Below are 14,133 nucleotides of genomic sequence, written 5' to 3' on the forward strand. Positions count from 1 at the left end.
TACATCTGATCTCTTTTTCGCCAACACATTCTGCCTGTTCACCAGTCTTATACACACATGCTGTTCTTACAGTAGAATGACACAATAACCAACTATGCAGTACACCTACTATATAGGTCTACTGGTAGATGAAGATCTACACATGTTAGGGCTTTCAGCCAGCCTGATCCGTTTCCCTTTTTTTCCTCGTTTGAATTGCTCAGTTCTCCAGCATGTGCACTATCTTGATAGCCCACAACGTGTCAAGTCCTCTGATTGGCCTAGTAGCCTGTTTTCCTACTTCCATGATAGGATGCCTATGGCTTTAGAACATGTGTTAGGTTGTGACAAAACAAAGCCTGGTTACTGTGTTGTCTTTCTAAACACGATTTGCACTTAATAGCTGTTAGAAGTTAGGCATTTTTAAAATCACCAACAAGACCTCTCCTATATAGTTAGTCATTCAATAGTTAAGATGTTTTTTTTGTCGGGGACTGCAAAGGAAAGCTTCATAATTTCAAAAATCAGTGACTTCCCAATTGTATGTCTTTAATGGAACAAATTGCACTTATTTTCTTTCAAGATGTTTCAACAATGCAATGAGACGGGTTTATTTTGGTTGTCATTTCCCTAGGTCTCCCGCTATGGCTGGTGGATTGTTTGCCATTGAACGAGACTTTTTCTTTGAACTGGGTCTCTATGATCCAGGTCTACAGATCTGGGGTGGGGAAAATTTTGAAATTTCCTACAAGGTAACGTATGCCCAGCATTAGTAACATAAGACCTGTCGAAGAACAATTTTGAATGTATTTTAAATTAATTTGTTTTGAAATTCATGTTTCAGTGCAACCATGTATAAGTCTCAAAGTTAGTTGTTTTACTTTCATTAGAAAAGTAAGTGGTTTGACTTATTTTCTAAGTACAAAACTGAGAAAAGAGGATTGTAGGACATGCTATTCATTTTATAGCTGACAGAGCTTACTGGTGTAGCTCACCGAACTGTAAAATAAACCAACAGTGATATAAATCATTTATATTCATACTTTTTTTGAGATACCTTTTCAAAATCTGGAAGCCATCCTTTGTACAATTCTGTTGAGTGTACCAGTCAACTTTACAGGTGGCCTTCTCATACATAGAAACATATCAGTTGTGTCCCCAGCTAGAGTCCTCTGGGAGAGGATTTGCTTTGAGGTGAGACGAGTGTATTGCTGATGTTGCATGGGGCAAATGTGCAAGCACTGCTGATTAGGTCACTTTCAGTTCGTTGTTATACAAAATAAAACATTATATTAAAACGCATATGTCACAGGATACACAGTTAATCTAAGAAATAACACTAAGCTTAAATGTGCTATAATTGTAATCGTTGATGGCACAATGTGATTATGAAATTGTTCAACCACCCCGCCATCCCACGCCACTTACAGATTCCTCACCTTTAGAATATCCCCCAGGCACCAGACTGGATCCGGAGAATTTTCCACCAATGCTCCCATGTGCCAGTGGGTGGTGATGTGCAGCTCTGTGTTGACTCCATACAGCCCCTGTAGTGAAAGAGTGGAGCCGCTTATAAGCACCACCTCTTTGTGCTGATTCAATTCTTTTCTTTGAGCGCCTTCCAACAACGTCCCAGAGTTCAGTTCCCACCTTTCTCCGTCCTCCAGCAACTCAAAACATTCTTCACAGTATGCAAGGGAAGGATGTTGTCACCAAAATGACAGGATTCAGGCCTGCCAAGGCTGCAGGAAGCAAATGTCAGTCACGGGCCCCCACAAGGTGTGCCTTTGGTGCTGGGCTACGGCTGTATATCTTAAGTCCTGTGAATAATGCACCCAAAGACAATTTCTGACTCAAAATCTTTAGGTAAATCGTAGTCATAGTCCAAACCCAGGCACAAAAAAGTGAAACTGTACTGACCCCCATCTGGCTCAATAAAGAAGGTGCAAAAGTGCCAAGATTGGAGTATCATTCCCTAAACGTCACCAGCCACGGAACCAATATCTTAGGTGAACCCAACTCTTCCTGAGTATCCCGGGCCATAGTTGACACCACAGCAAAATAAGGCCTTTAAGGTGGCCATGTTGCAAATCCATAATGCACTTTTGGATCTCTCTGGCGTTCCTTTGGGCACCACAGAAGCACAGGGTACTCCAGCCAGGTAATGCAGATGGGCCCTTCCACCATGCTGTCTGCTGCTGTTCGACTCTCAACCAGCCCCAAACCAACTCTGGTACAGACTTCTATTCTAGCCACAATATTCTCACTGGTTCCCATTGCCCGACCCCTATACAGACTCCACCAGCAAGGATTGATAACCCTATGCTGACATCGATGTTGGACCCAAACTTGACCTCAGCTAAAGCTTGACCGATGTCACTCTACAAAATCACAAAAGTGCCATCAGATGTTTTGCAGTCTGACTCTAACCCAGCACCTCTACTGCGACACAACTTTCAGCAGAGACTGCATTCTCTTTTTTGTTCCGACTGTGATCCTGTGACAGAACAGGGTGCTCCCCAGGATTCTGATGATGATCGTACAGCTGATGGCTTGCTCCCCCGTCATTATACTGATGGTGCCTTATACCATGACTTACAAAACGCCAGTGGGTTTGACATCTCTCCTGAAACAGAGCTTGACTGACTATAAGGGCCACCACCTCACGAAAATGAGTGCCTCATTTGCATTAGTGCTTTGGAGGACAGCGGAGGTACTTCATGTAAAGCTGCCCTCGGAGGCGAGGATTATACTTATCTTTCTTCGCTTTATTAACAGTAGTGAAGAAAGAAAGTGAAGAAAGATAAGCATAATCCTGGCCTCCGAGTTCTTAATAGAATTGAAACTTTCCGTTACGCTAGTTAGGAAATTTTTCATTCTAACTAATTTCGTACCAAACAGAGTCCAAAAGGATTGATGCTTTTGGTAAACAAATGTTTTCTCTTGCCAGCTTGGCACTGCGGTCTGTAAACCCAGTATTTCATGATGCAGCTAGATACATAATCCACACTGACTTAGACAATAAGTGGTGTACTAATTGCATTGGCAGAGTACTGAACACCAGTGTTGTGCTCCACAGACATGGCTGGATGAGGTACACAGGCTTTCTGGCAATGTGCAGGCATTTCTGATGGACATGCCCATCAACGCGTCTCAACTCTTAGGAGAGTAGGTGGATTCTCTGCAGTAATGGTTTAAAATAGAAGGAACAGAGCGCCTTCCTTGGGGCTGTTGACTCCTGCAAAGCATTTCCCCTATCAGTTCCGCAAATTTGGGGTTACTCCATGGGGTTAGCCTGTAGGCAACAATAGCCTTCCCTGTGAGTGATGCTGCCATTAGCCTAGTCCTTTCGGGGCTGTGGACTCCGCATTGGCAGACCTCTTACAGGCCAGCAAGTGCTGTAGTCCTCCAACTTTTCCTACCCTGCTATAATAGCCGCTAAGCCACTTTCGTTTGTACTCAGTGGCTCTTACCTGACTGATGGGATACAGGATTAAGTATTTCCTTCCAGGTTGGCGATCCATCACATCCAACGGATGGGCCTTACAGATCTCCCAAAAGGTCTATGCCCTTCCTTCCATATCCTCTTCTCCCCATATTCCTCCCCCATCAGAACGAATTACTGAAGTGCATCTGTTAATCCTGCAGGAGGTGCACGTCTTCTTACTCTCCAAAGGTGTCATTGAATAGCTACGAGATTTGGAGAGAGAAAATGGTTGTTATTCAGGTTACTTCCTCGTCCTGATAAAGGACGGGGGCATGAGGCCTGTCTTTGACCTTTGACCCCTGAATGCCTTCCTGCGGGAAGACAAATTTAAAAAGCTAACATTGGGTCAGATTTTACCTGCCCTGAATCAAAGAGATTGGATGGTGGTGTTCTAGGACATGCAAGATATATATTTTCATGTTTTAGAACTGTGACAGGTTTATACCTTAAGTAAATGTTTAGGTTCCTGAGAAAAATCCGAATACCACAGTCCTGTGTTGCATTTTCAATATAGTATTTCTGTATTTAGTCGTGGTCATAAAGACAGGTGAGCAAAAGAACAGCCAACACATGTTTCGTCCATATGGCCCGTAAGCCAAGGGCTTTCTCAAGGCTGATTAGTGTAAAAGTGTGCATATTTGTACAACAAAAGTGTATATAAGATTGTCACATGTAGTTCAATAAAGATATCACGTCAAGTAAAAATCGCAATAGGAGTAGTGGAGTAAGATATGGGTAGAATAGGAGAACGGTAAGTGCGATATTAGAACCAGTACCATTCCATTGTGATTGGAAGGGAAAATAAGAAATAGCCCATGTACAGTGTTAGATGTTGGAGTGCAGGTAAGAGAAATGTTTTAGGCCATTGGAAGCACCATTAGGAGCTCTGGCAGCATTCGCCCACCCCCCGTTTCAGCTAAAATGTATTTCACGTACCTGTCCTGCAGTCCCACAGGCTTTACCTGCAGTTCAAAGTGGAGCAGGGACACTTTCAATTTGCTGTGCTCCTCATTCAGCCTCACCTTTGCCCTGAGGTGTTCATGAAATTGATGAAGGTGGGCGCTTCCTATTTACGGAGATTGTCAGCTTCTGTATTTTTGTACCTCGAGGACTGGCCCGCGTTGTCAGTTGTAGATGTTTGAAGACTAATTCCGACTGGAATGGGCAGTGGGACTCCTCTATGCCTTACCACTGCTTCTCCTCCTGCCACAAATCATGGACAAGATGAAAAACAACTCGGCCCAAGTCATCCTAATTGCCCTGGATTGGGCCAGGAGAGTGTGGTACCTGGAACTCTTTAGCATGAGCATCTGTCCTCCAATCAAGCTTCTACTTCGGGGAAACCTTCTGTCTCAGCAACAGGGCAGGGTCCTTCATCTGATCCTCCCCAACTTACACCTTCAAATGTGGTGTTTGAGCTGTGGCAGTTGGCTTTCTGCCAGACACCCTTCCATAAAGTCCATCTATGTTGGGTGCTGGGATACATCTGTTACTTGATGTGGTGTCTGGGACACTGATCCCTTAGAAGCATACCTATAAGACGTTCTTTTGTTTGTTCTGTCTTTCGCCCAGCAAGACTTTGCAGCGGGCACTGTAAGAGGTTATTTGTCCGGCCTTTCTATGTTTGCCGAACCAACCAGTTGTTATGCTTTTTATTAAAGGTTTCATACACAAGTTCCAACCCATACCATTTGTGATGCCTCAGAAGAACACTGGATTAGTCTCGACATTCCTTACATGTACACATGTCGAGCCTTTGCATAGTTGCTCGCTTTGTCTCTTGACACTGAAACTGTCTTCTTCATTGCAAACTGCTAGCACTTTCAGTGCAATTTCCATTCACCACCTCCCAGACAAATTTCTGCTGAGGACTCAGACGGCCTTTTTGCCTAAGGCTGTGACCCCTTTCCACTTTGAGCAGTCAGTCAGTGAGTGTACCAGCATTCTTTATTTACCCTCAACCCTTGAAAGAGGAAGAGAGGTTGCATTGATTGGACACAAATTGTCTGAGTTTGTATACTGAATGTATCAAGGCCCATTGAGTGGACAATCAGCACTTTGTGGGGGTTTCTATGTGAAGAAAGGGAAGGCTGTCCAGAAAAGTATCTTGTCGATTGAGTTAGTCTTTTGCATCAAGATCACGAAAGAGCCTACATCACTATATTCAAGGCCTTTACGACTACGCTGGTGTGAGGCATGCCTGTACGTGACATCTGAAGGTTGTGAGGTGGGCATCTATTCATATGTTCACAAAGCACTGCTGCCTTGACAGCCAGGCACGAGTAGAAGGACATTTCACCTGCTCAGTTTTGAAGGACGTTTTGATTTAAGGCCTCTCCACAGACCCTCCACCTACCTTTAGAATGTAATGCTTTGGTAATTATTATAAATGTGAGGAATCTGCACTTATAAGAACAAGTTACTCACCTTCAGTAATGCTCTTTCTGGTGGGTACTGTGTCTAACTGCAGATTCCTCACTGCCTTCCTGCTTCCACTTTGTGTTGACTGGACTCTAAAAAGGTCCCAAATTAGAGCACAGCACAAGGTTCCCAATGTTTCCTTCTGAGGACACGTAAAGGGGAAAAGGAACGTGACTGCAAGGGTGCCATTTATATGCTTCTCCACTCCGTCACTTCCTGTGAGATATGGCTCTATTGGTGCACATCGCATGCAGGAGCGTTGCTGTAAAGTTCTCCAGACCCAGTCTGGTGCCTAGAGGATATTCTATAGTTGAGGAATCTGCAGTAGATAGAGTATCCACCAGAAAGAGAGTTACAGAAGGTAAGTGACTTTTAAGGTAAGTACATTTGTCATGTGAACTGAAAGTAAAACATTCAGGCAATCATCAGCATTGGTGTTTCCTGAACAAGTAACGAATTAGAACTGCACATACTTAATAAAGTAATGCAGGAACACATCTGTTTAGTCTGTTGACAAATTATTTCAGTTATTTGTCAGCGAATGGTCTGAACGACCAAAACGTTGACCTCCCTATCCCCTGGATCATTTAGTAAATAAATCATAGACAAAAAGTTGGCAGTAAAAACTGTGGCCTATATGCAGTCAAATGTAACAATAAAGAATCTGTGTGCATCTTTAGTAGATGGAGGGTCTTCTAAACTAAACGTTAATAGACGTGGAAATTGGTGAAGACTGCAATTGTCATACAGAAGTGTGCACAGTAGAAGGTAAAATAGCCAAGGGAACAGTGTGAAGAAAGACAAAAGGTTTACATTAATCAGGAAGGGTTTTTATCAAAGAAAAAATATATTCAGTAGGTCAAAGCATCCATAAATAACCTCCCAACTATCAAGTGGATGCCAAGGGATTCTCTGAATATTGCACCTTAAGGTAAAAATGGTAGAATGAGAGCCGGAATAGGCAGAACATGAGTTGTCGTTCATGCATTAGTGTGTCAGAAGAACAGAAAATTGCCTTAGGGTTAGCTAAAAATACACAATTCACGTTACTGTTCTACATATATAAACAAATACCACGGTATGTTCACACAAGTAACAACGGGATACAAATTATTTGCATTTCTGCTGATGAGAGACTTCGGTTTGCCAGATTTAGCTAGCACTCCATTTGTTTTTACAACTTAGTGCAGGAATGTCCAAAATGTATAGATGGGGTGTCCTGTGTCAGCCCTTTTTGCAATCATGTATCTTTAGACCTGACACTCACAATGGGGACAGTGTTACACACTTTTCTATTGGTGGTAGATGGAGCAGCTGCAGTCTTGGGATAAACTAAAGTAGTCAAAGCAGGACATACTAAGACTTCAGAAGAATGTAGTTAACAAAGAGGAATATTCTCTCAATATGACATTAATAGGAATTCAAATTAATAATAGGATGAAAAAGTGAAGGCTAAATTAGTAAAAACCAGAGAAAAAAAACCATTGTGGCACTCAAGTTGCCAAGGCTAGGGACAACAATAGGAAATCGAAAGACTCTGTGGATCACAGCAACAGTGGGTAGGTATACTAAAAGGTAGTATGTATGAAAAAGAAACAGAAAGGTATTATAGAGGACGTCAGTACAGACCAAGCAAGATATTGCTAAAACACGAAGCCTGCAAACAAAATATTTATTCAGGTATCTGTCTGAAATGGTGTGACTTTATGAAGTAGAAATTGAACTTGGGGATTGCATTTGCAACTGCCATTGTACACAAAATATTTTCTCCACAAAGTATATTTATTTTCATAATATTAATGTTGGATTTTAGGGTAGTTGGAAGTTTATAGACGTAACCGTTTAAGTTTGGTTTTGTAGTGCCACTGGATGAATATAACTGGCAGATACAAATATGAAGGGAGGCCAGACCAGTACACTGTTTCTAAGGACGATCTAGGCATGCACTTTAAATATTTACACCACCGTGGGTTACTAACCACTATTGTCACTTAAGATTCAGCAGATGTCTTATCAAGCAGATCTCCAACTCTTACTGAGAATGAGTGGTGCAAATATTGTTAGAGAATTCCTCTGTAGAGGGCCAAGTAGATTGAAGGTCCAGAACTTAGACCTGACACAAGGTGTCTTTGAAAGGCAACTCACGCTGATGTAGCACAGCCTGAATAGATATAAACAACCTTTAGAAGGAATCCTCCCTTCATGTAGAGAAATCATTGCCTCATTCAACGGGTAATGGTGGCTTTAGGTGACAAATAGCCTGGGTAATGTAGACTTCAAATTTCCTTGGATATTCAGTTTATGAATCATCTCTTCCACCTCTGTTGCTTTAGAAAGACTTGGTGGGATGTACTGCATGGTTGATGTAGACATTAGGGTCAAAGGAAAAGTATGTCCAAGGGTGTGTTTGGGTTTATAGAATATGATCTAGACACCTGACCGATAATTTATAGCAACCTGCTTGCTCTTCGCTATGGCTTATAGGCTTTAACTGCCTTCCAAGCCCTCATTCTCTCACACATGAATGGTGACAATGCCCTGCTCCAAGGCCTTTAAACCTGTACACCTTAAGGGCATCCACTAAGCTACAGCATGCTCCACTAGGTCCGTGAAGACATTTGGCATCAACACCTTACCCCTAATTGAAGCCCACTGCAAAGCCTATCCATCTTGCACCATCTTCAAAACCTGCTGCATCAACTACAAAGGTGTCAAAACTGGCACCCTACCCTATCTGACTGGAAAGCTCACCACCTCCATGCACATACTAAGCCAGGTCACCATCAGCCTGAAGATGAAGAAGTGCTAAAATAGAATAAATAATTTAACAGGCCCTCCCCATTTATGCATCAAGGATCTAAAACAACATCCCTGTAGTCATTAGGACTATCCCCATCCTGTGCCAATTTAAGACAGCGCTGAAGACACACCTCCCTAATCAACACTAAATCACAATGAAGTAACAATCCACCTCCATTCTCAGAACCCAGCTACCCATCCTGTCATTAACACCCTATATCTTTGCCTTCGACTGTGTACGCTTCACAGCCTTTCGGCTAGGCTTGGGCCATAGAAAAGCCAAATACATTCACTTCAGTTCTAGATAATAATTAAACATTGAACTTATGACTTCAAATAACCCTTTGCCAACTAACCACTTTATTGCATGGGGAAATACTGCTGTTGTGTTATTTATATGCCACAGTTACAGATTGTACAGGATTCAACTAGTGCCTCCTGGACCCCCGTATGTATCATAAGGTTTTGATGCCTATATGGGTAGTTTGGGGTGGTGCTGATTTACAAAGAGGTTATCCAGTGAGAGCCATGATGTGGAAAAATGCATCCTGCCCCTCAGTCGTTGGAGGCATGATGTATTCTGCTCAGTTTATCTGCCTCAATCCTAGTGCCACCAAGGAGATGATGTGTCTCACATTCTATTACCAAATTTCCAGAACAAATAGGTATAATTGGAAGGACTCTGCTTTTAAATCTACACTGTTGTTTTTGATGCACAGAAGGACTCTCTAAACCTAGAAAAATACTGAATCAGAATGATCACCATGTACTTCCCCAGCACATTTATGGGAACCAAGCATTTTCTTTCAATACCAGGTTAGTGTTTCTTCAGAGCTGGGTGTGAATACAAACACTCACCCTACTTCATTACACATACCAGTAGCCTAATTTATGGCTTCTCAAATTCATTATAAGCAGACCAGTGGTGTTCCAGACCAGCAACATCCAAATATCTACATAGAGCTCTGAGAAATTAAACTGCAGTTTGGAACGACTTGCAAGAGAAGGCTGTGGAATGGCCGATTTAGACCAAAATCAATACAAAGCGGATCCATGATTACTGGAAGGTGAAAGGAAGAGACTAGCTCCTACTAAGGAATGCATCCCTTACCATTCTAATTGTGCAAGACTTCTTTGCAAAGGCGATTTCCTTGACCGCTGGCTGCAGAGAGCTGGAGCTTGTGTGTTTAGCAAAGGACAATGTAATCCTGCCTCAGATGGATAGCTATCAATATCCTGTACTGCTGAGAACGTGGCTAGGTCTTCTTAATATGGATGACTCTATACCCATTATTCTGCTGGTGTGAGCTGGAGGCTAGGACTTCATGGCAATCACTGACAAAACAGTGGGACAGACCCTACATCAAACACAGTGGGTAGTGAATGATCAATCAATCAATCAGTATTTGTTAAGTGCAACTACCCACCCGCTAGGTTCTGAAGGCACCGGGGTGGCTGCAGGTCCTGCTGTGCGCTGAGGTTCAGTCGAAGAGCCAGGTCTTAACATCCTTCCTGAACTTGTTTAGCGATGGGATAGCCTGGGGTGTAGATGCTGGGTGTTCCAGGTCTTGGCAGCGAAGTAGGAGAAGGATCTTCCTCAGGTCCTGGTCTTGCAGAACCGAGGGACGGTAGTGAGGGCCAGATCAGCGATTCAGAGGTGTCTGGTGGGTATCTGGAATGAGAGGCGGTGGTTCAGGTATGCTGGTCCAACGTTGTGGAGGGCTTTGTAGGCGTGTGTGAGGATCTTGAACATGAATCTTTTGTTGACTTGGTGCTAGTGGAGTTTGCCCAGGTGTTCGGAGATGTGGCTGCCAGGGAAGGTTGAGAGCCAGTCTGACTGCCGCGGATTGAACGTTCTGTAGTTTCCTGAGGAGTTTCCGGGTGATACCTGCATAAAGGGCGATTCCGTAGTAGACTTTGCTGCTTTTGAGTGCATGGATGATCGTCTTTCTGGCTACAGTGGGTATCCATCTCAAGGTCTTTCGGAGGAGGCGCAGGATGTGGAAGCATGATGAGTAGATGGAGTTGATCTGGCGGTTCATCATGAGCGCGGAAACCAGTATGATGCTTAGGTTTCGGGTGTGGTCTGTGTGTGTAGTGCAGGTTCCTAACGCAGCAGGCCACCCAGAGTCTTCCCAGGGGGAGGTGTTGGACCCCAGGATGAGGACTTCGGTCTTGTCTGAGTTGAGCTTGAGGCAGCTGTTTCTCATCCAGGTAGCGCCTGCCTTTATCCTGTCATGGTAGTTGTTTCTGGTGATTGTTGGTGAAGGGGAGGATCAGCTGGGTGTCGTCAGTGTAGGAAACGATGTTGAGTCCGTGGTTCCTAACTATGGCTGCGAGTGGGGCCACATAGACATTGAAGAGGGTGGGGCTCAGGGAGGAGCCTTAGGGGACTCTGCAGCCGATCTCTGTAGGTTCTGAGAGGAATGGTGGAAGTCTGACTCGCTGTGTTCTACCTGTGAGGAAGGAGCGGATCCAGTCCAGGGCTTTGTCGTGGATGCCCGCGTCGTGAGGTCTTGTGCTTAAAGTGCGGTGGGAGATGGTGTCGAAGGCGGCAGAGAGGTCCATGAGGATTAGGGCTGTTGTTTCTCCCCGGTTGAGAAGTGAGTGGATGTCGTTGGTGGCGGCGAGGAGGGCGGTTACGGTGCTGTGGTTGCTCTGGCAGCCGGATTGTGAGGAGTCCAGGACGTGGTTGGCCTTGATGAACTCTGAGAGTTAGGCATTGATGGCCTTCTCTATGACCATAGCTGGGAAGGAGAGCAGGGTGATGAGTTTGAAATGTTTGAGGTCTTTTGGGTCGGCGGACGGTTTCTTCAGCAGGGGGGTTGATCTCACCATGTTTCCAGTCATCGGGGAAGGTGACTGTCTCGATGGAACAGTTGATGGTGCATCGTAATAGGGGGGAGACGGAGCAGTTAGATCTGTGAAAGATGTGGTATGGGCAGGGGTCCGAGGGTGCTCCGGAGTGAATCGTCTTCAAGGTCTTGAGTGTCTCGTCAGTGGTGAGCGGGGTCCAGTTCAGTAGGCTTTGTTGGGGGGCGGTGGTGTTGCGTGTGATGGTGGCGGCGTGATGGGTATGTCTTGGATGTCGTAGATCTGCTTGATCTTGTGGTGGAAGCAGGTGCTGAATTTGTGCAGAGGTCTTGTGAGGGAGGGACTTCTGTGGTCTAGCTTTTGGATTTGGCAAGTTCATTGACGATGGCAAAGAGTTCTTTGCTGTTGTGTGCGTTGACGTTGATTCTGTCTTGGAGGGCCGTTTTCTTAGTTGTTTTGAGGAGGAGGTGGTGTGCGCTGACAGTGGTTTCGAAAAAAGGAGGAAAATTAGAAAAAATAAAAATGAGTGTAGAGACAGAGGGGGGAAAGAGGCAGAAAGCACAAGGGCAGAAGGCAGACCAGCAGCAGAGCAAATATGCTCCCCACTAGCCCACCAAGGATGAGGCGCAGGCAGGAGCCTGCGGGTGGAGGAGGACCTAGAACACCAACTAGCAAGGGTTAGTGGACATGCAGGGACAGAAGGGAGGGAAGCAGTTCACTGACGAGGTCAGTTAAGCACACTCCGAGAGAGAGTTTTTGGACAAGTTCATAGATTCTGATTCTACCCCGTCAAAGAGTGACAAAAATGTGCAGTTCTGTGTCACACTTCTTTTCAGTGAGCACATCATCATTCTAAATTGAACAGCAATTGAGAGTGGGAGGTAAACAAATGAACTCACAGATGCAATAGGCTGTCTCTTTTTACAAAGCCTTCTTTTCTGTAGCATCCGTTTCAGTAATTGCAATATCAATGGCTTAACTGTCTATGTTACTTTTAAGAAAACGAGGGTTCTTCAATATCAGCACTTGCTGTAGTGTAAGAAATGTGAGATGTATTATTGTTATTTTGCTATGGATGAAGCACAGGTGGAGAATATTTTCTGCAGGTGCTGTCTGAAATTAACTAAAATTTAAGGACACAGTAAAGTATTCTTTTCAAAATTATGCTTTCTAAAACGATTTAAACTTATGAACTTCTAGTGCTACTTGCTTCCTTCGTAGCGTCACTTTTGTTGGCATTTAAAACGTTATTTTCCATTTTCTCTTTATCCATGTAGATTTGGCAGTGTGGTGGAAAGTTGCTCTTCACACCTTGTTCTCGTGTTGGTCACATCTACCGTCTCCACGGTTGGCAAGGAAATCCTCCTCCTGTGTATGTTGGCTCTTCACCAACTCTCAAGGTACTTTTACATAATCTACTAAAACAGCTCTAAAAGAAGCGGTTCATTTTTCTCCCATGAGGTTATTTGCATAGATCAGCACTGTTAGAATTAACACCTTTCAAAAGTAATATTTCCAAAGTGTCAAAAAGCATAGGAAGATAGTATGTATGCCAATGCCCTTAATATCACAGACTCTTACTTCATTGCACAGTTTCTCGACGCATGTCAGATTCTTCTCCTTGGATGTTGGAGGATTTGAGGTCCTTTCGACTCCTTAGTGTCAGATGTTTGTGAAGATTGACTCTGCCTGTCACAAGTTTTGAGAGTTTCTGTCTCAGGACTTTGTCCTTATTGTTTCTGAATTTGCTTAGTTGTTCTGAAACTCTGTGTGATATCCTTTGAAACCTTAATTATACCTAATACCTAAGAGCTCCAACTGCACACTTTCTGTTGTAATGAATGTGATAAATGTAAGTCAATGGGCCAAACTATTTGAACCCACAACGCCACCCTATTTAACCTGGCTTCTCTACACTATCATAATGCAGATGGTAAGACCTTTTAGTCTGCTGGACCTTTTTCAACTGCCCTACAGGGGGAAGGATAAGTCAAAAGCACCATATTATTCCATATGTTTCTTTGCTGCACATTCTGGTGTGTAGGGTATTCCTATACTAAATGAACTGCCTAAAGGCTCAACAGCTTTGAATTCCTCTTTGCACTACGTTTAGTGTCTAAAGCCACAGGCCGTATTAGGTCAGTGTGTCACAGCAACATCGACCATAATTAACTGAAAATACACTCTTGTAATAGACAATGGGTCTATGAGGCTAAATCATGTACTTGGGAAGAGGATGTGGCTTAACGGTGAGAGCGGTCGACCTCGGCAGGGATGCTCCACATCCTGTGATTCTGGGAAAATCACTTAATCTCCCTGTGCCTAACAAAATGAATGTGTCTGTCTGTAACACAACTGGTGCTCATGTAAAGCGCTCTGATACCCTAAGGATTGAGTTTGCGCTATATAAAATCCAATTTTTTTAAAAACTTTATTCTGACTGAAGGCTATTTCTGCTGACACCCGTTCGAACACTGCTACAAGGAACCATGTTGCAGGTCATGCAGGCTCACTCTTGTGAGTAGTAGAGCAGTTCAGGTCCCTGTCATTTTTGCCATTTCCTCCAGCCTTTGTGGGCCATTGATAGGCCAATATCCTCAGTATCAATTGTATTGATGCTTCAGATAGTAGTA

At 43.8% G+C, this 14,133-nt stretch overlaps 1 protein-coding gene across 2 annotated transcripts in view; it reads left to right on the forward strand.

Annotated features, from left to right (window-relative positions):
* GALNT7 (polypeptide N-acetylgalactosaminyltransferase 7) overlaps window positions 1-14,133 on the forward strand; it is a 597,040-nt gene that overhangs the window by 453,595 nt on the left and 129,312 nt on the right. For both annotated transcript variants that reach the window (XM_078677071.1, XM_078677072.1), the window contains exons 7-8: window positions 614-731; window positions 12,778-12,900. In XM_078677071.1, the coding sequence (XP_078533197.1) occupies window positions 614-731; window positions 12,778-12,900 (241 nt within the window). The remainder of the gene's footprint in view (window positions 1-613; window positions 732-12,777; window positions 12,901-14,133) is intronic.

Source organism: Lissotriton helveticus, chromosome 2_1 (assembly GCF_964261635.1).
Source record: "Lissotriton helveticus chromosome 2_1, aLisHel1.1, whole genome shotgun sequence".
Taxonomy (NCBI): Eukaryota; Metazoa; Chordata; class Amphibia; order Caudata; family Salamandridae; genus Lissotriton; species Lissotriton helveticus.